At 43.2% G+C, this 27,353-nt stretch overlaps 2 protein-coding genes across 2 annotated transcripts in view; one reads left to right on the forward strand and one right to left on the reverse strand.

Moving 5' to 3' along the window:
• Positions 1–8,114: 8,114 nt before the first annotated feature.
• Positions 8,115–14,277, reverse strand: shox2 (shox homeobox 2; the record flags this gene model as incomplete). The annotated part of the gene is made up of 5 exons (XM_079165879.1): positions 8,115–8,372; positions 9,235–9,323; positions 9,653–9,710; positions 12,062–12,270; positions 14,022–14,277. 5 exons carry the CDS (start codon positions 14,275–14,277, stop codon positions 8,115–8,117), a joined length of 870 nt encoding a protein of 289 aa, XP_079022005.1.
• Positions 14,278–16,952: 2,675 nt separating this feature from the next.
• rsrc1 (arginine/serine-rich coiled-coil 1) overlaps positions 16,953–27,353 on the forward strand; it is a 107,326-nt gene continuing 96,925 nt past the window's right edge. Inside the window, exons 1-3 of the mRNA XM_079165643.1 lie at positions 16,953–17,012; positions 17,544–17,738; positions 20,614–20,736. Of these exons, the coding sequence (XP_079021769.1) occupies positions 17,560–17,738; positions 20,614–20,736 (302 nt within the window). The 5' untranslated portion in view covers positions 16,953–17,012; positions 17,544–17,559. The remainder of the gene's footprint in view (positions 17,013–17,543; positions 17,739–20,613; positions 20,737–27,353) is intronic.

A 27,353-nucleotide genomic window follows, 5' to 3' on the forward strand; every position in this document is an offset into this window, starting at 1 on the left:
TCCAGAGTATTTATGAGAAGATATATCACTGTTTCATTGTTTATAGTGGGAAACACAATTATGGGGGGATAAAACCAGGCTGTGGACTTTTGTTTCGAGTCATGAGTTCCAGGAGTTGTTGTCATCAACCCTTGCAGGTCTATGAGTCATTACATTTCAAGCTCAAGATTTGCTGGCATGTATTTAACTCAAACCAGCTCCTGTCCTCGGCGTCTCTTAGGTGGTCCTACAAGAGCACTTCCAGCACACGGCGTGTTACATGTGACCCTTTAAAAGGGTCGCTGTCATCATTAAGATAAGAGGCAGACTCTCAAACATGCTTTAGCTCAACAAAGTGCTGCCTCTTTGGCACACTCGTGTCTTTTGCACCTCCGTCTGCCTTCTCCATCATGCTCTTCTCTCTATCTGTTCTGCCCGTATCACTGCCCCTGTCCTCTTAACTCTGCCGTCTCTTTCTGTGGGACTTTTGTATGCCCCCCCCCCCCCCCCCCCCCCCAACATTCCTCGCTCTTTAGTCCACCAGAGTCCAAATTCAATGTCAGACTGGAACTTTCCAACGACGATCCAGGTCACAATTTCAAATCTAGTTTATGAATATCCCTGCCGGTTGGGAGATATGGTTGTTTTCAATCGGCTCGCTTCCTTCTTCCGCTCCATAACACACCCGGTTATCTGCCACAGAAAGTGTCAGCTATTTTGGGATGCGTGCGATATTCATCCTCTATACGTGTGTCACTTCCTTGAATTTTTGTTACATTGCAAAACAAAAAAAGGGAGGAAAAAAAGTTTTGCTCCCTGCACACAAATCCAGTGTTCAACTTTTTTTTAAAGATTCACTCTTGTCGAAGCAAAACACTTTCCCATTCTTCCCACTGTGTGCTTTGCAAGTCATCAAGGAAACAACCGAGTAAACACTATCTTGCATTAAATGTCGTGTAACACCAACAAATACACTGACATATTCTAACAGCCACTTACTGTCTTTGTTTAGTTGACGTCTAGAGGAATAATATAAAGACTCTGAAAAACAAGAGTGTGAGAAACTCAAAGAGACAGGGAGAGGCTGTCGCACACTGAGAAGTAGCGATATCACAGGAGGGAGGGAGGGCGGGAGGGAGGGAGGGAGTGTGAGTGAGGGCCAAGTTGCGAGATCTATTTTTACATCCCATTTCAGAATGAGATAGTGTCCTTCTCTCACACCTCCCGCTGTGGAGGAAGCTAATGCAGGCCTATTTAATTAGACGTTGGCAGATTGTTGAGCCAACACTGTAATCCAATAGAACGTCGCACCACTATGGGGTCCTGCCTCCTCCGATGCCTCCTTGGCCCCATAATGCAGCTCAGTCAGCTCCTTCGCATTTTTTGTCTGCCCTTCTCTCAGCTTGTGACATCAATTTACATTAGCCTGCATTGAAACAAGATGCATTCTTCCCACCAGTGACTCACCCAAACACACACACACAGCCCACTCAACCTACTCCTTCCCGCTGAACTTGACATGGTCCCCCACCATTATACATTACCTTTCATGCTCATCTTATTAGCCTATAATAAGGCATGTGTACATGTGTGTGCGTGCCTGTGTGTGGTTCTCGTATGTATTTATCTTCCAGCCCGGGGAGAGCGACTTGCATGCACTTGCCTGAGGAGTAAATTACCATAGCAATACAGCTGTCAATACTGCTGTATCAGTGAAGGGACACACGTGGCAGGATCAATGAAAACATCTGAATAAGATGCTCCGGATGACAGACACTTTCCTGATTTAAAATTCTATTACTGCTCAAGCACTTGACCTCTTACTCCCATATTCTGCTGCCCCAAAGACTTCCTAATGTACAAGAGGGTACTCAGGTAAACTTTAATGTTCACGGATGATGCTTTTAACAATGAATTAAAGGATGCATACAGTGGGTCGTTGCATAATTACTCAGTCCAATGTTACAATCTCACGTGACATTGACAACCCAGTGATACATGTTTAATCGTATCAGGGTTCATTCAAACACCCGATAGAACTCAGTGAATGTAACTAAGTATATTTACAGAGATTTGACTTTAGTTGAGTAGCTCCATTTGATGCTACTTTATACTTCTGTTACTGCTTAATATTTTACAATGAGCTTATATGATGCATTGATTAAACTACCTAACAGTATATAAGAGTGTTCAAACTGTCTCCACCTCGACCAACAACAGTAGAATGCTACTCACACATTATGTCATTAGTATAAATGATAATGTAATATCAGTACATTGGTTATTTTCATGCACCAGGACTCCTTTTACTTTGAGGACATTTTGCTAATAACACATTCATACTTTTAAAAAAATGGCATTTTGGATGCAGCTAGAGTATTTTCTGATTGTAGCATGTTGCTACTTTGAACAATACAATAAATAGAAAAACAGTCCAAATCTTAATTTTCTTTTAACATAAATCAACTTTACAACATCATAATAATTCTGTCACATTTTCAGTTCCATTGGCTGCTTCCCATAATAAACTCTGCCTGCTGACCAGTTTGCCAATAGTTCAGGGCAATTTCATATAATACTTGTAACATATTGTTAATGTTTACAGATTCCTATAGGACACAATCACAATGCATTTCTCATGAAGTTATGATGTGTTTGAATGCAACTACCGAATGAAAAAGTGTAAGTAGGTTGCAGCCGGCATATCCATCATGGAGTTGTATGTTTTCTAACATCAGTAAGATGTATTGATTTTTGTCCTGCGCATACTCAGATTTATGGCTATGTGAAAACAACTAACGGCTTTATGAGTATAACATTTACAGTATGCAGGTGATTGATGCTTGCACTGAAAACCAGGGGCTATTTTCCATCACATCTAAACTTTGCCTTGACCACACACACACGTCTGTCACCAGTTCAGAGAGCATTCAAATGCGGTCGACGGATACATAAATGGTCATAAATGCTTCCCTGGACAGAATGTTGAAAAAGCATTTAACCCCAGAATGGATGATCCTGGACCTCCCCGGATTTAGCCACATTAAAAAGACACTTGAGCATCCTGATATAAATATTGGGTGATTTGTCGGCTTTTTTTTGTCCTATCGTGACATTTTAAAATGACATTTTGTAAACTTCAGACAGCGTGAATACAATCAATATGAGATGAGTTAGGCCTGTGTTTCCAAGAGGCTTTTTGTAATTTAAGAGTCTGTGTACAAACATCTGATGATTGAAAAGCAAGTACTCGATTATACTCACACACAGATGATTGGATCTTACTAGCTTGTAAATACAGAGCGGCATGGGCCAAATGTTTAACATTTACTGTGTGCCCCTCATCTCTCTCTCTCTCACTCTCGCTCTCTCTCTCTTTCTTTGCATTTCATTTTTTTCCTCTTTTTCTTTGAGATCACAATACACAGAAACATGCACATAAACTCACATCACATTGGGTCTACAATGCACTAAATGTCCCCTTTTTTTTTCGGTGGAAACAATGAAATCCCCTCAGAGCTACTAATGCCCACCGGTCTCAACACATACACCCTTGTTATGTCTTCTTCCCAGGGCAGGGAGTTATACATTATGGTATCTCCCTAATCCGCCAACCAGCTGCAACTGGAAATGAATTAATAACAAATAAAATGCACCCAGTACATAAAAATGTGTAGATTGCCCTAGGGCACCTAAACAGGAAACCGTGAAACAATTAGACTTCTTGTTTTGTTCTGACCTCTGTTTTGTTTTGTTCTACTTAGCTGCTGAATAGAAGGAGCTGGAGATGGAGACTGTTGTTTTTCTCTGTCTGTAATCACCACGGTTAAGCCTCCCTGGTCATAGCAGGGGTCAAATCTGTGTGAACACCCACTTTTCATCCTACAGTGAAATTAAATACAGTGTTACAGTCGAGCTCTATGAATGCTGCAATTTTCCACTGACTGCAACCCACACCAAGCGCTGCGGTTAGCCACCCAGGCCTATATGGTGCACGCATGTGATAACAGGCAGCGATATGGCGTCCTAATTGCTGGCCTGAGTGCTATTGGAGGGAGTTTTCAGCAGGTTTTCTTTTTCACTTTCGCTCCATTTGATGTCTTTGAAGTCGGTCTTTTATCTTGCCGTTGCTCCTGATGGCTGTTGTCTTTGGTGCGGTGCTGTGTGTGCGCCCCTGCTCTTTGAGCACTCCTAACATGTAACAAAGGCAAGCCCTTAGAGAGAGAGAGAAAAGAAGAAGAGAAAGGGAGCTTTCTCACAATTGTTTCTCACATAGATCCGTACACGCACAAGCGTGGATACACACAGTGTATACAATCACATTTTAGCCACAGCCCTTCACATGCAGAAAAAAGTGCCTCGGCTGTCAGTTAAAAACTCTGTGTGATTGTTAAACGTGCCCTAATTTGATAAAGGGCCAAGTTCGGGAAATGAGAGAGTGTATTTGTCTCCGGGGTTGTAGTGGGGGTAAATATAGCAACAAGAGAGCACCAGTTGATATGAAGGATTCCATGGTGTGGAGTGCTGTTGTGACTCACCAGGCTATGAAGATCTGTGTGTGTGTGTGTGTGTGTGTGTGTGTGTGTGTGTGCGTGCGTGTGTGTGTGTGTGTGTGTGTGTGTGTGTGTGTTTAAGCATTTGGATTTATACATATCCAATGTTGCTTTCATTCATTTGATGAACTTGAATAGAATTGGCCCACTCTCGACTCCTCCAAAACGGTGTACAATAATCCATTACAACAGAGAGAGAGAGAGAGAGAGAGAGAGAGAGAGAGAGAGAGAGAGAGAGAGAGAGAGTTTGTTTGAGTTGAGGAAGGAGGGCGAGACCAGAGGTAAGCACGGAGCGGGGCGAGAGGGAAAGACAGTGAGGAAGAAGCCACAGCGAGGCACCCTGCATGGTCGGCTCCCGGCTGGCTGCGTAGGTGTGTGTGTTGTGTGTGTGTGTGTGTGTGTGTGTGTGTGTGTGTGTGTGCGTGCGTGTGTGTGTGTCTTCAAGAGTGTGTTGAGAGGAGAGAGAGAGAGCTGGTCGTCTCCATGTCTAATCAGGAGAACACTTGTGTGTCCCCGTCTCATTGTCTCCTGGGCCCCTCAGGGCGGAGGCCCGCCGCTCCACCTCTGCACCTCAGGACATGCTGATAGCTGGCGGTCCGAGCCGCAAGGGCAGGATTTAAGACTTTAAAATTGTAGTCATGAAGAAGTGCACAAAAATGTTTAAAACTCTGTTGTGTAAACTGCAAAAAAATGTAGACGGTAGTAAATGCACAGACGCTGTTCGAGGTGAGTTCTTCAGGTTATACTGTATTATGGAAATGTAATTATCCCTTCATAAAATCACTGTTGTTTTCATTATTTCACCATACAGGAATGTCCTTGTGGTGTACTCAATAATAGTGACACTTGTAGTTTATGGCATTTTAGTCAATCTCGTACTTCTATAATGATAGTGTATGAGATTAGAAAATAATTCCTCAACCTTTAAATCACCGTTTTTTTAATTCCAAAGGGGGATTTGTCATGTCTTGAAACTAAATTAGACGCCTTAGACCCAATTGTTCTATATGAAACAACTGAATAATAACGTCTGAACAATGTAATTAATGGGACATAACCACTTAGATGAACTTGACCTCATTCTGCGGTCTAAACACAGCCGGTCACACACCACTCCACTCACAGGACAGGCGCGCCCCCGACCCCGGTGTTTCTGTTCCTTCGCATAGCAGCGCACGCTCCCGGCTCAGCAGTTTCCCAGTTCCGTCTCCTCCATTACTGGCGAGGCTCTGAATCAATAATTCAATAGTTTTGGCGTCTAAATCCTGCCCCAAACGGCGAGATACACAAACACTCCAGACTCTAGTGCAGACTCTGTGAGATCAGTATTAATTAATAGCTAAAGACATTGTGTTTTGTGTAGAAATATCGGAAGGGGTAATGCGATCCGGATTCCTATAATTATAGGATCCCGTGTCAGGTGTTTATTAAATGTTCAATAGGAGGCGGTTAAGATGTCAGGAAATGAATCAGGCAAATTTGTAAGTCAAGTGAGGCAGGCGTTAGTAAATGATTTTTACAAAGGCCTTGGCTTTGTTTAACTTTGTGTGCTGCCTTTATATTTTTATGCATAATGCCAAACTTTAGGTCATGACACATAAACCGGCAACATTTTAATTCAGCGAAGATGGGCAGAAGGCAGATTCAAGATGGATCATGGGGATTCACAACATCGAGATCGAATACCTTTTATTATGTTGGGTAAAAATAACAAAGTTATATATCTGTATCTCTCTCTCTCTCTCTCTCCTCTCTGTATATATATATATATATATATATATATATATACGTGCAAATCTGATAAACACACTAAAACACACAAACACACTGCGGGTATAATTAAATTGAAATGGATCTTTGTTTTATATAATTAATAGGCTGTTGGGGCTAGTTTATCTAGGCTAATTATTGCAAGAATAACATAGTATTAAAATATATTATGTACATGTCAAGTGCTGCAAAACTTTATCTTTGAGCCATTAAACGGCCCCTTTCTCTTCATCCTTTATCTGCCAGTTTTTCTAGCGTGTACTGGAAATTGCCAGTCCTCCTCTCCAAACGCTCCATAACCAAATTATGAATAATGCATCGGTTTGGCATGGGAGCAGCAACAGACAGCCATGTCCTGACTAAACGGGCCTGTCACAACTGTGACGTTATCAAACGACCTATAGCTACAGGCATGAATTATTAAAAATATATTTCCCTCAAAGGTTTACCGGTAGCAATAATAATAACAATAATAATAATTTGGCCAAAGGCCAATTAAGAATGTAAAAAACAATGTCAACTCATTAAAGAAACTTTAGTTAATTTATTATAGGAACGAAAAACATTTTTGTTTAGGTGGATTCACGTTTCACATGTGATGGAAAAAGTAAAACAATTTCATGAGTATTCTCTCTTTTTTTTTTTTTTTTTAAGAAACCCGTGCCTCAGGTAAGTTCACTTTCACTGTTATAAAAACATCAAAATTACATACAGAAAGCACATGATTTTTTAATACACGGAAATAAAATAAAATACAAAATGAAGAAATTCCTCACAAGGCATAAAGCCACTAAATAATAAAAATAATGGATGTTTCTTGTGTATAAACATATTTTACACGTGCCCGTACCGGTTCGCATACAGTTCTCGTGTTACTGTCATTTATTCTTGTGTTCACTGTATTAAGGATGACACATTTACCCCATATGGACACTATAGATCGGGTTATCCTGACCAAAAAAGTTCAGCATAGCCTATGACACATATATTATAATCTCACATTTCTGGTGCGTCGCCTATAGTTCCACCTTTACCAGAGGAGGTCCAAACAAGGTCAAATACAGGCCAAACATTCAAGTGAGAGTTTCCCTTCCTTAGGGAGGGGAGGAAGAGAGGGAGAAGGGTGGGGGGGGGGGGGGGGGGGGCTCACATCACGTCATCCGTGAAGGCAAACTCATGCAAACACTGCTTGGGCATTTTGAATTTTGGACAAGAAACAGAAGAGGGAAAAAAACACTTCGAATATTGTCCTTTGTTTTCTTCTTCTCTGTTTTGTCAAAGAATTCCCGCTCTGTCCTTTTACAGAGAAAGTGTTTTATAACGAGGCCAGCCTCTATATGGGATCAAAATGAAACAATAATAATATAATATTAAATCAGAACAACTGCAGAATGGTTCGCCTTGTTTGACAAAGTATCGACCGTCCCAGCTGCATCGTCCTCCTCCTCGGGGTGTCCCGCCCTCCTCAGCCACGTGGCTGCAGAGAAGGACACTGCGTATAGCCTTGGTGTCCATCCCATCCGCCACTTTATTGGGCGTCCAAAAATCACATCTGTGTTATAGGCTATCACGTCACAGTCTCTTTTTTTTGTTTGTTCATTGTCTTTTCTTTGTCTCATAAATAACCTATATTTTTTGTATAGTTATACTCGTCCTTCATTTGTAAAAGAAAACATAAATATCGTCCTTGGATAATTTTTTCTCACTTTGTTCATTTCCTTCACTTTGAAAGCGTTCGTGTTCAGCGTCTCTCAGTTGCGCGGACGTGGCAGGTAGCGCGCGGGCGCCTCGTGTCCTCCAGTCCACCTGGCGTCACAGTCCCAGCGCGGCCGTGTGCTTTTTGGCCTTCAGTCTCAGGTCGGCGATGCTGGAGTTCTTGCTGGTGTTCTTGGCGGCGGCGGCGGCGGCCACGACGGAGGCGGCGGAGGCGGACTCGGCCGCGAGCGTCGCCAGGGGAAGTCCGAACGGCGGCGCGGGGAACATCATGTAGGGCGCGTGAGCCGCTAGGTGAGAGTGCAGGTGGTGCTGCGCGTGGGCCACGGCGCTATCCAGCTGCAGTTGCGCCTGCACCTGAAAGGAGAAGGGCGGCATGTTGCAATGACTATCCTATGGACGCACAGGTGGGGGAGAGAAGGGGGGGAGAACATGCGTTAACTTTGGGTTGGGTCATTTCACTATAGTGACACTGTTGTATACATGTGGTTCAACTGTTGGCTGCTGTATACTCTGAGGAGTCAGAATGACCAATGTGTGTCATCATTCAGCTGGACTTCAGGGTTCAATCCCCAAGCTTTTCTACTGACGTGTCATTGAGCAATATCCCTGGATGGCATAAAGTTATAGGGATGTTATTGACTACTGCAGCTCTTGTGAATCAAAGGTCAAATTTGAGTTTTTTATTTGGACATCAATAGCATGAAATCTAATCTCAAGTCATTGCCTTTGGGAATACTTGGGCCTTTGCCTACAAGATAATAAACCCAGACAAGATCAGTGGTGCTCAAAGTGAGGACTGGACCTCACTCAAATGTAATGCAATATACATTGTGTTCATATTTATTTTTGTTCCATTCTGCCCAGACTCTCACAACAACCATCAAAAAACAAACCATGGACATTAGGCTACTTCTGTGTGAGGTATAGTAAAACAGTGAGAAACTCCTGGCCTCTGAAGTACTAATATGTTTACTTGCTCTAGTAAACCAGGCCTATAAATGAGCCATAAAACAATAGAGGGAATTTTCCAATTAGGTTGTACAGGCTGCGCTGTGTTGGCTCAGTGTTTTTCTTTGCCGGTGTGGTAATAAGAGTTTAGTTACCCCCTACATTGGAACTGGAGTCTCATAGCATAGCACTTGGGCAGAGCCTGTGCCAAGACAGCAGTCCGGGGATTGGTCTGATTTTAAGACTAGACGCTTTCAAAGTAACTTGCCTGTTGGAATGGCATCCGTAAAGCCCCCACGTTGACATATGGCGCAACACGACAAGCTTCAAACTGATTCGCTGCTCCAATCAGGACTCCTGCAAAAGCACAGATGATAGCCTAATTGTGAGGATAATATTTAAAAAAAAACACAAAGAAGTAAACTGTACTGAATAACGAGCAGTAAGCGGAACACTTTAATAACGTACCAAGATAAACAGACATTAAATAAATCACAGTGCGTTTGATGGCTTAATTAACTGAAAATGAAACCACGTCCCAAATAGTAACAGTGCATAAAGATGAAAAGATGCTGCATGCATTCGAGCGTGCTGTTGCCTTGTAATAGAATAGAATAGAAAATACTAGAATGGAAATATAGTTGTTTTTTTTGTTTTATGTGGGAGCATGCAGGATAAAAGCGTACCTTTATGTAACTGGTTCTCCTGCTTTCTGCATTTGGCTCTTCTATTCTGGAACCAAACCTGCAGGGACAGAAATTAATTAGAGACCCACTGATTGGCAGCTGCTTGTGAGGCCATGTGTAATTCCTCTCAAAGTGACAACAACCGCAGAAAAACAATATCCCTACGGAGCACTGAAATATTAATGGCACTGCTTAACCCCAGATTTGAATTATTACATTTAGTCTACAACAAGGGAGAGAGGGGGGGGGGGGGGGGGGGGGGGGGGAACGAAAATAGAACGTAAATCCACGATAAGAGGGGACATTAAACCCGTATAGGAGAATAGAAACACGCTTGTTTGGAAATGTGCAGGACCACTGGACTATAATAAATAACCTTGTCAGCGTTGGTTTCATCTTTCTATAGATTAGTGTCCCCGAAGAGTTGAATGGACTCTCACATATCGAATAGCAGCAATGCTATTACGGTTTTGGACATCAGAGCGAGGCGATCTGAGAGCATCTCCCCCATTCTCTCTTTATATCTCCCTCTCATTAAATGACCGCTGAAATTAATTACCCTTATCTGCGGAAAATCCATGTCAGAGAAACGCTTAAATGCCTCGCAGTTTTGTCTAATCACCGGCATAACACACACTTGCACACACACACACACACATACACACTCACACACAACAACAACAAAACAAAAAACCGCTTCAAAAACGCAGCTCACTTTTCCTTTTCCTTCTGTTGAAATCGACAAGCGTCAATTTCAGAGAAACGCCTTGGAACACAGATTAAACGATTTATTTCTATGATAATCTGCTTTGAATCTCCCAGACAAAGCTCGGGCTAAATTAGCCCACAATACAGCATGTCAATCTGCGATCTGCCTTACATTAGGTCCATATACACACAGGCACGATTGAAATATCATATTGATTTGTCTGTCAACATGGCTTCATTTATTGACCACAGTGTATGTCAATCGGAAGTCCTTTTGTGCACGCTTCAGCTATAATTTATCGCGATGATAAAAGCAAATGCTCTGCTGTTATTGATTGAGGCAGATATGTTTAAAAAAAATCAAAATACATGTTTAGCCTGTGAATGCAACACGTAAAACGATATAATATTCTCACAGAGAGAAAGAGGGGGAGCGCTGCTCTTGATTTGGGTAGAAAATAATACATAATTTATGCAAATCCCCGAGCTGTGCTCCTTGTTGGGGATACAATACGCCTTATTGGTGAGATTCCAGTTCAGGCCGGGAGAGCCCTGCGAAAAGCTGGCTTTAACTTTTTTTTTTTTTTAGGCTGAGGGGGGGGTTGAAGGGTGAGTTTGGGGATGGGGGTCTTTTGGGCTGTTTTTATGATTTCTTCTTTTTGCTACGACCGCCGTATTCAGTTTGGGGACAAATGCTCAGTCCTCCCCTGAGCCGCAGCTATAGGCTACGGGATAAAAGAGTCTGGAATAAGATGTTATGGAGTTTTTGATAAATCAGATGAGAGGAGTTGTCTATATATTCATTGTCCCCCTGCTCCCGTTACACAAGGCATGTCTGAGCCCCCCCCCTCACTGACTGTCTGAAGCCTTACTGGGTTTCTGCGCAGATGGTCTGTCCCCATGAAAAACGACAGCATCTCTGACAAAACGGGGCCTTGGTAACATACACCCAGAAAACTGACGGCAAATATTTGTTTCGGTGGATTAGGACATAAAGATTAAATCGACTCTCTTCATACAAACAAAGGCATAATTGAGATAATCAACACAAATTAAATCATCAAAACAAACTGAGGGAAACATAATCTGATCAGAAAATTGTGACAAAATAACATTTTGAGGGTGAACTCTGAAATCTTGTTCAATTTATTAAAACCTACAAACACCCATGGGGGGGGGGGGGGGGGGGTCCTTTGAACAGGTTTGTTGAATCCATGGCCTACACTGTAGTCTAGTAAGTGTATGTCTGTGGACGTTTATTATCAGACTATTATTATATCCAGTTTAGCGTAACAAAAATGATTGAAGATATTATTAAAATCCTTCCTGGAAAAATAGAGAACATGGGAAAAACATGTAAGCATTTCTAATTCTTTGTTTTTGTATTATCATTATTAGTATTAGTATTACTATTATTATTATTAGTCTGTTATACTTAAGCACGTGGGTCTCTTTCTTGTCCATTGTTTTTAGCCCATACTCGTACACACTGTTATAATGATATCATTATTAATTTTTAATAATTTGTCTTCTTCTTTTTGATAATTTACTTAAATTGAAGGGCCCTCTACGCGACACTTTGTCCCAACAAATACGTATAAATGCTGCCTCAGTATTATTCTAACAGTTGATAGTTATTATATTCTTAATGCCCCCCCTCCCCTCCCTCCCGCTCCCCCCAGTTGAAAGGACTTGTCCTACCTGTACTCGGGCCTCCGACAGTCCCAGTCGCTGGCTCAGCTCCTCGCGCATGAAGGCGTCCGGGTAGTGGGTCTCGTCGAAGAGCCTCTCCAGCTCGTTGAGCTGCTCTAATGTGAAGTTAGTCCGACTTCTCCTCTGTTTGATTTTAGTCTGTGCCTCGTCCTCTAAAGGCTTCGAGTCCTCTTTCCTCTCCTTCACGTCCGTGTTGCCTGAGACGAGAGAGAGAGAGAGAGAGACATCAACATCACGAGGCTGAACCGTGTGACCTCCGGTCTGTGGTCATCATTGGCCTTCATCCTCACATATTTATGAAATATATAAATGTGTCTTTGCTCATGGAAACATGACAGGAAAGACACATTTAAAAAAAATGAAATGAGCCAAACTAACGGATGTGCTACTCCACCGAAGAATAAAGGCAGAGCTGAAATAACGTGCACTACATACATGATTATCTTCACCAATTGAAATAAAACCTCGATGATAAGGAAGAATGAAAGACATGCCCTCCCAGCCCTCAAATATCACAGAGCTATCAGACCTCGGATGTTTTGTAGAGCTACATAAAGCTCTTTAATTATTAACTGCTTATAAATATGCAACGCTGTGCCCACTGTTGGATGTCTGATACATGCTTGTCGCAGTTCCGCTTTTAACCACGCTGCCCATGACGAACAGATGTCTTTTTTTTTTTTTACAAGCCACCCAACTCTAAGATATCTTGTCCTGTGTGTTGTCATATTTTGTCCGGGTTTCATAAAACACAGTGAGCAGCTGCTTCAATTTATATTAAAATTTAAAAAAAAATGTAAACATATAAATCATCACGATTGGAACTGGTCGGTACGGAAGCATTAAACACAAAAGCAGTATTTTGTATTTAATTAGATATTTACCGTTTAAAGTATGATTTTATGCTGTATTTAATCACATTTTTATTGGCTCTTTTTTCGTCATGCAATTAGGACAAAAAAACCACTGAATTATTGAGGATAAACACGAAAAACAATTCCTCCACATTAACTCTATTAGCTCTTTTCTTTTCTTTTCTTTTTAAAAAATATGAGATCATCAGGTTTTTATTAAAGCCATCCATTTGACCTGCTTTCATACCTGAAATCAGACGTCTATGTGCACTGGGTGACTACAGAAATGACAGGACTTGATTGCCACCTTTCATGTGCAGTGATGTCTGTATGTCAGGTCTTTGATGCGCCTTCTTCTAGTTGAAACATTAATATAAAATATATATAAAGCTCTCGGAGGTAACTGACAATCAATGACGCTTATGTAATGAATTAATATAACGTGCATTGGTGTAAGGCTTCTAATCTTTTAAAGCAGGCTACACTGCAGCGTTTTTTTTAAAGGCAAATCAAGGATCAGAATGCCCCCATGATACTTTCATAAACGTGTGATATCAAAAATGCATGAGATTGGACTTGAGTCCTTTCATATTATAATAGAATGGTTATTAGTTTTGCCACAGGAGGCCTTGTTGTTTATCATAGGTCTGGGCTAAGCCTTTTCAAATAAATACAAACTTTTTTTGAAACTGCACAGCAAGACATTACCAAGCTGCGATCAGCTGATAAAGATAGGAGTTGTTATGAGCCATAATGGTTGTTATATGTCTATAAGGAGGGTGATTTTGACGGTGCATATGGCAAACAACTAACATGACGAAACATATTAAGATACTTTGAGAAGGCACCGGTGAATGATTCCCCTTACAGATCTACATCATCCTGCAACTTACATCGACTATTGGGATCAAATCTGCAGTAGCCTCTGCTTGGATCGTGAACTAAAACGAAGATGTTTTTAGCAGCATTTCGCCAATAAAAAAAAAAACGTGGTTATGATCCGTATCTGTTCGATGAGCCAAACACTCGTCTACAAGTCCGCTACCGCTGTAGAGAAAGACTGCAGCCTATAGCGCACAACATTGCAGTCCTACCGTCTATGAGTTTGGGGCTCCCGGCATCCCTGATTCTTTCCGGGCCGAGCATGTCCGTGTCCCTGCCCGGTGAGAGCGCTCCGTTCCGGGTGACGGCTGCAGCCTCCTCTCGGCTCCCGGGCTCCGCGGTTAAAGACTCCCTGCTTCCTGCTCGCGTCGACCCGGTCTCCAACACCTCCCTGTAGGTTATCACTTCCTTCTTCTCCTTCACTTTCTGATCGAAAGACTTAGACACGAAAGCGGTGAGCTCTTCCATCACTACCTTCTCTCCTCTTAAAAAAAAAAAAAAATCACCACACACACTCACTCACTCACACACACACACTCTCTCCCTTTGCTCCACGACAGCTTAAGACATCAATGGTGTGGCTCGTTTTAAAGTCGACCCCCTTGAAAACGATAGCCTATGCGAGATGATGCTGCCAACTCTGGAAGAAAATGTAAAAAATATAAAGAATATATCTTCTCAGCCAATTCCTCCCTCCTTTGGTAGCGGAGTTGGGAACCTGCTGGTGATCCTCTATTGAAGTCACAGTATTTATACTTTGCGGCGCCTTGCCCCCTTGATCCGTGCAAATTACCTCCCCTCAGGATGCCGGGATGAGCCCCCCTTCCCCTTCACTGATATGGGAGAGAGAGAGAGAGGAGAGTGGAGTTAAACAAAAAAAAAACATTAGCAGCACCGCTACCATTGGCCATTAATCCGGGATTGACAAGAAGGACTAATTAATTTAATTAAGCGCTCATTCGCTGCTATTGTCCTGAGTTAGTTTTTAAACACCCGGGAGATGGTCATGGATCTCTCTCTCTCTCTCTCTCTCTCTCTCTCTCTCTCTCTCTCTCTCTCTCTCTCTCTCTCTCTCTCTCTCTCTCTCTCTCTCTCTCTCTCTCTCTCTCTGTCTCTCTGCAGGGGTGTGGCTTAACAATCTGAAAATGACAAGAGAGAGAGAGGGAGAGAGGGAAGCACATGGGTGAGGAGTCCTTCCTCAGTATATCTCTGTGATCTGGGGGGGAAATAAGTCACAACGATGACACGGAGAGGAAAGGGGGTAAACAAAAAATAGAAAGACAAAAGCGGACCGGCTGGGATGCCAAGAGGAGCAGCAACGACTTAATACTTGGAGCTTTTATAGGAAGCTCAAGTGATCTTATGGCTAAACAAAACCCAGTAGCGTACAGTTGGCTTTAGGCCTGATACATTTATCAGTAGGATTTCGACTTGTTTATATGAAACCACGTTTTCGCTTTTGATTTAAAACAAATGTTGCTGCAAAAATAAAATAGAAATACAAGTTTTAAATAATGTGAGAAAGTGTTCATATTATTACATATTTGTAGCAGTTTGAGGACTAATTTGATATTCTAACAATAATGATAACGACATAACAACCATAAACACATTATTATTATTATCTTGTAATAATGCTAATGCACACGCTCGACAGGAGTGTGCACTAATGTTTAAGCCTGACATGAAAGTTTGGGACCCTGTGAGACAAATCATTTAATGTTTCACGCTATTTGCAGCGTTGCTTTATGTTTCTAATCAGCAATTATGTATTTTAAATTGTCGTCATTAGTGAGACTATATCGCTTAATATTCATTCTCAGTGGACTTTTTAAACCATTAGGATGTTAAATAGCAACTAAACGTTTCATTATAATGCCTCTCGCGATGCGTTGCCACTGGGCTCACTAATTAACGTTTTCAACTCGCATTTTCGCGCTGAAATGATTGCCTATATTTGCAAAAAATAAATAAACAATGGTTGACTTGCGGTGAAAGTAACGCCGCGGAGAGAGCAATTAAGTGAGAAGAGGAGGAAGCATAGGGGCAGGCGAGATACAGCGGGATTTTGGAAACGTCGGGATGAATTTGATGCATAAACGTGTTTATTGATGATCTACAGATCCATTTCTGAACTATAGCTCCAATAATTTCCCTAATTAAATATTAACGATGTTTCAGCTATAACCTTAGGCATTAATTACTATTATTTCTGCTGCATTTAAAAGCAGGGTGGATTCCTAATCGCACTGAAAAGCAGCCACTTGTATCTGGAAACCCCATTGACTTGTTTCTATCAGCCATATGCATATTATTGATTTATTCACTCATTGATGCTGCCAGTGAAACAGTGGTCGTTTCACCTTCAGTCCCGATATGTGTTTTTGAATTTCGTTGAATTTCACGAAGTAATTAATTATTCTACTCTGCTGCAAATTGGCTGGATACGCTGTCTCCCCTTTCAGCTCTCTGTTTAAATGCTGGTGTAAAATATTATTATCTGAGAGGACGACCTCATGCAAATTATCATTGACAGACCTACAACTCGCACATGCATTTGTTTGTGTTGCAATTTATCAGATCAAAAATGTAAAGTAACCCAAACTGTTGATACACACAAATACACATTATAGCAATATTCATTTGGGATATTTCCAATTGACTGGAGACTGAAATAGAAAAAATGCCAGACACAATTTAACGAATGAGTGCAGAAGAAATGTTGCTCCATTAATTAACCTCATCTATGAATGCAAGTGTCGAAAGTAGCCATGCTGGAATAAGCCAACATCCAAAAAATGTTCAAATAGCCTACATCAGTCATGCAATAATGGAAATATAGCCTACTTTCTGTCTTGCTGAATGAAGATGCACCCTTAAACATGTTGCCAAAATATATTCCATCTATATGTGTTAATATGGGCTTGTATACATATTAATTTAAAACGGCTTTAGACTATAACTTAGTTAAAAATACTGCATTATATAAGGCTCATTTGAGGCTGAAGATATAATTGAGAGGAACAAATGAACGCGTAATTCAAACCCATGATGAGACCAGATGAGAGCAGAGCAGCTCACGCGATCTATTGCTCTGTGTTCGATTCCTTTTTCCTGGACTCGATCGATGCTTTCCCGTTCGACGAGTTTGGGCTCCTGAGCAGTGCATGGCTGAGTTGTGGGAGCTTCACAACGATTTAAAGGTGAGGAGCGGGATTTTCCCATTTCAAGTCAACTTCTTGTTTGCGTTTGCTCCACTGTTGCCTTTTCACGTAACGTTTGCTGACTGCAGTGCACGGTTACTGTAATACGGCCAGAGGGCTCCAGTCAAAAGAAGAACTAGCGTAACGCCAAACGTTAGTGGAGTTAGCACAGCTAGCCTGCTAGTTAGCCTGCACAGAAAACTGTCATTTAAATCTATCTTCTATATTTGCGGCACATTCGTTGTTCACAGTGTTGTCGGAGCTGTAACGGTCACTTATGTTGCATAACTGTTACCGTCCTCCATGTTGTCGATATGCTCACGTACATGTTGTAATAGTTAGCTACACAGACAGACCCATTACTACACCCCTGGTTACAGTAGCTACATTAATCAAACATTTAGTATTATTGTGGATACTGTAGGTTTAGTCTTGAAGCAAATTGTTGCTAAAAGATGCCGGAGAGCTTATCAGTAACACTGTGTGTGTGTGTGTGTGTGTGTGTGTGTGTGTGTGTGTGTGTCGTGCCAGCTGAAAGTCAGCCAGCATGGGTCGGCGCTCTTCTGATAGTGAGGATGACAGTCGGAGCAGGAGGAAGAAAAAACAGCGTCGCCGGTCGTCCTCCTCTTCCTCTTCGTCTTCATCCACCAACAGCAAGGTGGTCACCAGCCGGAGTCGGAGTCGCCGGAGCCGTTCTCGCTCCAGAGACAAGGACAAGGACAGGAGGTGAGAGTGCACAACAAGCTCCCCCCCCTATCTAATTAGAAGTTGAGGGGATGAGGACTGTGCAGGTCTGCTGAAGTGTCCTTGAGCAAGACAGGCTCTCATCTTCAGGGCTGCTTTGGTGCTGATGCTGCAAGTTCCCCAGCAGCCCAGCCCCCGACTTAGATGGCTCATCTCCTCTGTGTGTGCACAAGTGAATCAAAGGTGGAAAACTTAGTTTGTTGGCTTATTATATGACATGCGGCTTGCTTTCATTTTACAGCTCATTAGAGGCTAAAATGTAAAGACTAACCGTCGTACATTACATCAGTCTGTATCTGAGTCTGATGTATAAGCGAAAACCCAGTTCTAGCTGAGTTCTCACCAATTTAGTAGCGTTTAGCAATTTTAAAGCACATTATGTGTACAGATCTAGCAGCTTTACAGTCAATAACATTCTGGCCTTGTGTGGAATTGGCATGTTTTCAGATGGCGGCAAAAAGATGGGTTTTGCTATAGCTTCAAAAACAGACTTGTGAATAGGGTAGTAAACCCATGTAGGTAAAGGGGGACAGTTGTTTGGTTCTTTGCTCAGGATAATTGAAGATGGAGTTTTTATTGTCAATAATGATTCAGCTGAAACGCTGGACATGCAGTGACGGACCCCTGTACTGTTTACAATTAGTGCCTGTTAAGGACTTTGCTAAGAGAACCCAGGTATGAAAAGTAACAGTCAAATCTTGAGCCTACACTGTTCTGGTTGGTCATATTATTCGACAAAAATATATATGTATGATCGCTATTATAACAAGTGAAATCAGCGCTTGGACTTTTGTGCTTTAGCTAAATGTAATTTTAGAGATTAAACAAAGCTGTAAATTAGATATGGCTGTCTTTAAATGGCTCATTCTCCGGAATAAACAATCTGAGTTTCTACTCGTGTTTCAAAAATGCCACACTTATCGAGCAGTCTCAGAGGAAGGAGGAGGTTCAGTGATAATCAGACATCTTTACAAGTGGCTAGTGGCTGGACCTGGCCTCCTCCATCCATCCACAGCTGCCACTGGCTGTGTGTGGCTGCTCAGACAAGGCCAGTTGATGGTAATTATTTATGAGGCTTGGTCAAGGTCCATTACTGCTGATTGGAAGTCATTGCCCGTCTGTACGGGATGGGGCCTGGTGGGCAGTGCAAACCCCGGGACCACAGTCCCTCATCTATTAGCCATACACTTCGATCAATTAGCCAAGACATTGTGTGTGTGTGTGTGTTTGTGTGTGTGTAGTTCCTCAAATAGGCTCACATGAAAGACTACACACACCCTGTGGCATTTTCAACCTGCATACATACAAACAGTGTAAAGAGACCTAATGTGTGGTAAAAACCGAAGGGTGCTTATGCTCTAGGTTGGTGACATCATGACCACATAATGAATGTGACTGCGTGTGTGTGTGTGTGTGTGTGTGTGTGTGTGTGTGTGTGTGTGTGTGTGTGTGTGTGTGTGTGTGTGTGTGTGTGTGTGTGTGTGTGTGTGTGTGTGTGTGTGTGTGTGTGTGTGTGTGTGTGTGTGAGAGAGATGCAAAAGCACAAGCAAGACGAGGTAGGTGGTGTATTCATGTGAAAGGACTCCGTGTTAACCAGCGCTTCCTAGTCCCATGTGTTTGAGCCATTATGTTTTTATTACGTTACATTTGCTTCTGAGAAAATATGTGAGTTAACGCTGCCGTCCAAACCCCCCCCCCCCCCCCCCCCCCCCAGCTCACGACTGTGTGTTTCTTCTGTGTAATGTGTGAAGTGGTGGTAGTGGAAGTTGTTTCATAAGGCCCCGCTCATGGGATCCAGCCTTTGGAATACTAATGGAGCTTTTACTGTGCTGCTCTAAGTGGTACAACTCTGGTTTGATAGTTCAGCCTCTGTGTTATTTGACTTGCTTTGCTTTTACCTCTCTTCTCTTCTATCTTGCAGAGCTCCCATAGAACAGTGTATGTGGGTTTTTTTTTGTCTGCGCGCGACAAAAGATTTGGGTATATTTCGGCTGTGGTGAAAGAAAAGAAGAGGTTTTAAATAATGAATATTGCTCAAACTGTTTGTGCAGTAGAATAGTGTGTGTGTGTGTGTGTGTGTGTGTGTGTGTGTGTGTGTGTGTGTGTGTGTGTGTGTGTGTGTGTGTGTGTGTGTGTGTGTGTGTGTGTGTGTGTGTGTGTGTGTGGGGGGGGGTTCTGCATTTGCATTCACCCCCATGAATGCCTCCTGCTACATGATATCAATAGGCACGCGGTGTGAGTGGTGTTTGTAAAATAGACGCTGCACACACTGCTGTAGCCACATTAAAGAGCAGGAGAGCACCAAAGGGCCCCTGTGGAGGAACTGCAGGGCCGTAGCCGAGCGTGTTCACTAATGCAAAGTGGCCGTCGGCGCTGCTCGTAGCAGGTAAGGTTGTCTGGGACACTCGGACATATTTGCTGTTGAAATGAACAGCAAAACAAATTAGGAATACAGCCTTCACGTACGCAGGAGAGGTAAGGATTTCAGATGATGGTGAACGAACACAGACAATAATAGAAGTGGTTCTTGTCATGGCTGGGTGGAGCCTAAGGGGGAAGTGAGGAGGGAGCTGATGTCAGAAGTGTTTGATTTATTGATATTAACCTGTGAAACACTACAAAATGAAACTGAATGATCATGATTATTGATAACAAATATATATTCTGGAGCGATTCTGAGAACCACATTTTTTTCACGAACCACACCGAGCATTCAAAACAAATTCACATACTTCACTGTCCGATTTATGCCAAAATCCCAAAGTGATTAATAGTCCACAAGCTTTGCCGACTGAGTTATGTTTAGTTTAAAGGGTCCTGCCAATAATAGACTTGAATGTGTATGTTTGTGCTCCAGGAGGAGACGACGTTCCAGCAGCAGCTCGTCCCACAGTTCGTCTCGCAGGAGGAGGAGTCGCAGCGCAGAGAGAGACAAGGGGAGGAGCCACCGCTCACACAGGTCACGCAGCCGAGACAGGAGGTAACACCTGAACACACACACACACTCACACAATCTTAAATCCCAGCAACATAGTCTTTGCCTCAGAATTATATTAGTAATAGTCATATAAATAATAGTAAGGCATTTTTATTTGTATAGCAGTTGTGTATGTGATGAAAGTGCTTCAAGTGAGATAGAAAGGCATTCAGGAATATATATAAATAGATATAAGTAATAAGTAATAGATATAAAAGAAACATTTTAAAGAGTTAAACAAAACAAAATGGGAGATAAAAATAAGCTGAAATACAATATGTTTAATCTGCACTGAAGAAAAGTATATGTTATGTGAAGAGAAGGAGTGATGAGCAATTGCTCCATCATTTAGTAATGACAAAAGAAAATCCTCTTGAAGCTCTGGGTGTTTGTATTACAGATCAGTACGTGGAATGCCTTTGCAGACGTTTCTTATTAAAAAAACCCGCCTTTACCAAGTTTACCTCAGTGTTAACAAACACATAGTTTCCTATTTATGTCTCGTGTCATCAGATAGAGCCACATGGAAAGTTGCGTCTTAGGTCTGGATTAGTGCGTTGCGTGCGCGTCGTGTCTGTTTGTCCCGACTGTCTATCTGCTTTGTGAGTCACAATGAAAAACACTCGCAGAAGCAGCAGGTCAAATTGCAACACCAGTTCAATCCTTCGCAAGTCTCTTCTGGCAGCAGCTCTCTTTTCACTCATGAATGCTATTAAAACATCATTACCCATACACACTCTGTTAAATTATGATTATTATTGGTGTATTCTTTTTTTTTTTAGCAACTTATTCATGCAAGACTAATATGTACCCACCTGCACCACACTTCTCGCCCCCACACACACACACACACACACACACACACACACACACACACACACACACACACACACACACACACACACACACACACACACACACACACAGTCATAGTGAGTGTTGTATCCCTTTCAGAAACATAAAGGCAACGTCTCTGTGTGTGGTGGTCCATGTCATTACCATAGCTAATCTGGTGCTAATGAACCAGTAAACTGTGCTGTTTTTAAATCCCTCGCACACACACACACACACACACACACACACACACGCATTGTCGCACACACATAAAAACATGCACAGACACACAATTGAAGAAAGGTCGTCGTAATATATGCGCGAGCGAGGCCCTTTGTTTACTTGTGTATGGCTGTGGGGGAGAGCAGAGATCATTTTAATCACAAAGGAAAAAGAGTTTTAATATCTTCATTACAGAGGTGTCGGGATGAATGGATGATCCAACACAGTTGTTTTGACATAAGAGTGGTCGATGGTGCCGTATAAAGACACCACACATGCACTCTCCTTCCTAATGGTCGCCGGACATTCTGTGGCATCGGAACAAGCGGCAAATTTCAGTTTTTTGCACTCTTGAGCTGAAACCATTTATTTATTTATTATTTATTTGGTCCAAACAGATTTCACACATTTTTCTCCCTTTTCTCGGCAGCAGTCACTCACAGCGGCACCGGTGATTAAAACATCAGTCGAAATAATGGCATTACTGGTGTGGTGTGAGATGAAGGGTGGAGGGGATTTGGGAGATTTAGAACTACAGTCGATGACATCGGTGTTTACAAACGCTGCGCTGTGATTAGGAGGGCTGCGTTGTGTAATCGGCTTAGCGGTGAGCGAGGAGCAGGTGGGTTGGGCTGGTTGCTGGTGGGAGTGTGCGTGGTCGGGGTGTTACGAGGTGGAGGCGGTGTTGGAGGTGGGGATGTGCAAAAAAATGATGGCATTGATGATGAATTTATGCGTTTGAGTGATGGCAGCTGCAATTTGTGTCTGCAAAACTTTGTCGGCGGCGGCCACATGTGTGCTCCTTTTTTAGAACAATCCAGTTCAATTTTGAATTGTGTAATGTAACAAAAGGGGTCTGGAGTTGACATGATTAGTTGGCTAATTGCTTTGTCAATCAGCAACAAAAAAAGAAATCGGTTTTGATAATCGATTAATTGTTTTAGTCATTTATTTAAACCAAGACAGACGATTTTTCTCTGTAGTTCCAGCTTCTTAAATGTGAGCATTTGCTTCTTTTCTTTGTGTTGTTTGAGAGTAAACTGATTATCATTTGTAATAATATGATATTTGAAGAGCCAGCTTTCGGCTCTGGGAAAGGAATCTTTTTCACTATTTTCTGGCATTTTATAGAACAAATGAATAATCTGTTTCGATGAATTGATAACAAAGATAATTGTTCGTTGATGCCCTAAATGGGACTAATTAAGACCATGTGAATATTCAGTATTTCAAGTATTTTCTGTAGTACTACGATCGGCTGTATTACAGCCCTTGGTTGTGGGATACTGCACATTCTGCATCCATTGTGTGGAATGAAAGCAGGTTGGTGTGCACAGGTGCCCTGACTGCCATTAGTCAGTGCTGTGTGTGTGTGTGTGTGTGTGTGTGTGTGTGTGTGTGTGTGTGTTGGGATGAGGCTGGCTGAGAGGCTGGCTGATGGATCAGAGGAGCATTGGGTGGACAGACCTCATGATTGATACGTAGATAGGATATGAGGTGCCGCCTGCCACCCCCACCCCCGGCCACGCCAACCTGGCGCCCCCTTCAGAATATGAACGAGAGAAGCGAGAAGAGGCCCGAGTGCGCGCCGACCGGAGAGACGAGAAGTTAGAGGAGAATGGAAAAGTGTGGCGAGAATAGGTTGAGTTAGTGCCGTGGAGGGAGAGGACCGAGAGATCCTGAAGGAGGAAAAATGAAGAGGAGAGAGACAAAAGCGAGCAGCGGCAGAGTGAACAGATCCTCCGAGAGAGGGATATTATTCAGAAGAAATGAGAATAATAACGTCGGCATCGGAATATTGCAGGGGAGAAGATTAGGACCATAGTGGGGCAGTCGTGGGTTGAAGGGATGGGGGTATTATTACCTTCTTTTCAATCTCTCATGTATAAATAAAAAATAAAGAGATACATGAAATAAGAATAATGCTCTATCATGTGTTTACCATCTACCGTTGCTTCCTCCTTCTTCCCCTCTCTTTCTCTCTTTCTCCTTCCTTTTTTTTTCTTCCTGTCCTCAATCAGAGAAGGGCCAGGTCCCCCAGAGGCAGTCAATCTTGCCCCGAAATGTAAAACAGACAAGAGGAGCAGATTACCTATTTGCCATTAATGTTTATTCTCTTTGATGTGAGCAGGCATATCAGGCTGTGTGTGTGTGTGTGCGCCTGCCAGTGTGCGCACCAGCATGTGTGAGGTTGATTGAGTGTATGCATGTATGTGCAGATTTGCGTGAATGCATGTTCATGGCGTAGGGGGGTGTGTGTGTGTGTGTGTGTGTGTGTGGGGGGGGGGGGGGTGTCACGGCCTAGTCCACTGGGGGGGAGAGAGCAGAATGGAGCATGGCGGCAGCAGCAGCAGCAGCGTACAGTGATTCTGATGTCGTACCCGGTCCAACAAAGACGACGCGGCGTCTCTCATCACAGCCGGATCACAGGCTCGTCTTTAGGTGGGCTCGGCGGAGCGTCCACAGCAGGGGTTAAATGTGTGTGGGCTCAGTCAGTCATCCTGTCAGTCCTCCATTGACTTAACGGTTCGCTTTAGACGACATGGAGGAATGGCAGGTGCGACAAATCCGCCACGCGGCCTATCAAAGAGAAACCGTGTCATTTGCAGAAGGGTATTCACACACACACACACACGTGTGTGTGTGCACGCACTCGCATAGGTGAGAGCATACACTGCAGGGCACACACACACACACACACACACACGGGAATGCTTACATTTTCCTCATTAATATTTCAGGTGTTTGTTGAGTTAGCAGGGCAGAGTGCTAGCGTCAGGGTTTAGCCCCCGCTACCATCAGAGCGGCTTCATTACTGGGGCTGCTGTCATGACCGTGAGGAGAGTGAGACCTCTAATCATGTCTCTCCCCCTAAAAGGAGATGGATATCGAGCTAGGTTAGCAGACCAGAGTCAGGGTTATTTCAGCAAACCCTGGAGTCACAGAGGTCGGGATGAGTTAGAACGAGTGCTTAGTTTAAAGCAAGTGGAAAGGACTGAGGGCGAGACATGAGTTGGGCCTAGACAGACAGACAGACAGACAGGTGCCGTATCTTAACAGTTCAAAAAAAGAAAAGTGGCTCTGTGTGGCTATTTCAAGTCCGAGCTGAAGTTGCCACGTGAAGGTTTTCGTGGTGTAAAAAGCAAAAGTTATCATTAATTGTTGCGGTGTCTGAACCGTCCGAAAACATACATTTCTTGTAGTTTTACACAAGACGTTCAAAGGAGGTTGTTATGAATAAGCCCCAAAGGTTTACCTGCTAGAGGGGAGCAGGCTCCAGATCTGGTCTCCTGCATTCAGGCTGACATGAAGCATGGATGTAATGATGATAATAACAATGAGACGCTTCAGTAATCCCCTGAGGCACATTCTGATGGCCTTTTTTTTTTTTTTTTTTTTTACAGAGAGGTCAGAGGTCAGGGTTGACTAAAGACCGGCACCCAGAGCTAGCTATTATCATTGCCTTGGACTTCTGCTTATGAGACAGTCAACCGCTCGGCCACCCTGTCATGTCTTGCTGCCGCTAGAACGAGGTAATCTAGACATTTTAGCTCCATAGCTGTGCTTTCTGCACTGGAGATCACAGAAGGACTCCAGGCGTGTGTGTGTGTATGTGTGTATGTGCGCGGGGGTTGAGCGATGGCCCGGTATTTATTTCACACAGCAATTTTCCCCTGTATGAGATGAGGTGTCGTACATCTGCTAGATAGCTTTTCCTGCCTAGCACCGACACGGAGCGCGTGCAAGGTCATTCAGGCGGCTTGGGAACAGGGAGGATTGAGGTGGGGAGGAGAAGGGGAATGGTCTGGGGGGGGGGGGGGGAGCAAAAAGGTTGGGCAGTTGAGTGCATTAGACAAAGCTGGGGTGAGGAAAGTGGGGGACTCTATTTTTGGGGTGAGCAGTGTGGCCTCCCATCTTTTCATTGCACCTGGATCAGCAATTCCCCACGTCAGGTGACAGGGTGGAAATTGCTCTGCACATTTGAGTCCAGCGTGTATTTATTCACACAGTTTAGACTGCGTGTGATGTAGCAGGTGGTTTTGGGTGTAGCTGGCCTTCATGAGGAGAGCAGTCCCGAGTGCGTTTTGAGAACCTGACAAGTGAAATCTTGTTTTCCTCTACAAGCCGCTGAAATCGTGCCATTGTGTGAGAACCATAAGGCATTGGGGCCTTATGGTTCTCACACAATGGCACGATGGCACGATGGAATGATGGCAGTACCTCACTTACTGCCTTGTAGTGGTCTCAGGTTAGTCTACACTACACATACCATGCTGGAGTTTAAGAGCAGCCTCCTGGCTGTTTTTTCATCCATCTGTCTGTTATCCCACGGACTCTCAACATCTTTTCTTGTCCCCCCTCCTGCAGGATGACATCCAGCCCCTTTCTTCCTTCTTCCCCTATTACCGGACTTTGCAAAGTGTTGATTTAAACTGAAAGATGACCTGGTTTAGTTTGGCTGCGTCTTCTCTACTCCATAAAAATCAACATGCTTCCAGTTGTGAGATCTGAACGGCGTTTGTTGTTGTGTATCTCTCTCTCTCTCTCTCTCTGTCTTACTCTCTTTCCCTGTGTTGTCTTTTTTTTTTTATTTATCCGCTGTAAAGGCCAGTCAAGCGCTGCTCGGCTTTGTTGTCAGAAACCTTTATTTACCAAAGGGAGGAATAAGTGACTGACACAGACAGCCTCTTTCATCCGCGCCTCGCCGCAAGCAGTGTTCCCCTCTAACGCCAGAGGAAACCCCCCCCCCCCCCTTCCCTCCCTCACCCCTCACTTCTGCCAAGCCGTTCTCCCCCCTCCCTCACCCCCCACCCCTCCATCCTGCAGGCTCACAACACACTAGCCCACTCCCCTGGGCAGCAACCTAGCTGGAGAGTCTGCACCGTGCAACACGCACGCACAATTCAACTCACAAGAGGCATCACGCCGGTCCTCTCGCGTCGACCATCAAAATAAGGGAGTTAGGCCGATGGTCCCAAACAAAGGCGAGTTTAACATCAAAAAAGTTCTCCCTCCATCTGTTTTAACAAACTGTATAGACACATGAATCCTGTCATGTTACTGCCTCGACTGGAAAGGTAGTTGCTGTGCTGTTAGACATTGTATGATGGAGGAATCTCTCGGGCATCAGCTGGCTGAAGCGCACTGATTTGTGTTTTTAAAATCAGAAAGTGATTCCAACAATAGGAAAGAACATTCCCACGAGGTCATCATTGTCATTGATATGGGTGTAAAGAAAAGGATTTCGGTATTTCTCATAACTCTCAAATTTGGCGATGTAGGGAAAACTTCGTTGCTATACTTCCAATTTCGAATGATACTTCCAAACAGCTTTTTTCTGCAGACGTCACAGGCGTGTGAAGTCTCACCTGGTCATCCAGAGGAAGTAACTGGTTAAATTGGTAGGTTGCTAAATGCCCACACTGTAGCTCTTAATCACTGTCAAGAAGCAGAGAGTCTGAATGGAGTCTAATGAAAGGTATCGGCTTTATTTTCTGCCTATATGCGTCTTTATTTTCTCTTGTTTGAGTGTCGAGTTGGGAAGATAAAACCTGTTTTCTCTC

This window comes from Pholis gunnellus (genome assembly GCF_910591455.1).
Source record: "Pholis gunnellus genome assembly, chromosome: 9".
In the NCBI taxonomy this organism is placed as follows: domain Eukaryota; kingdom Metazoa; phylum Chordata; class Actinopteri; order Perciformes; family Pholidae; genus Pholis; species Pholis gunnellus.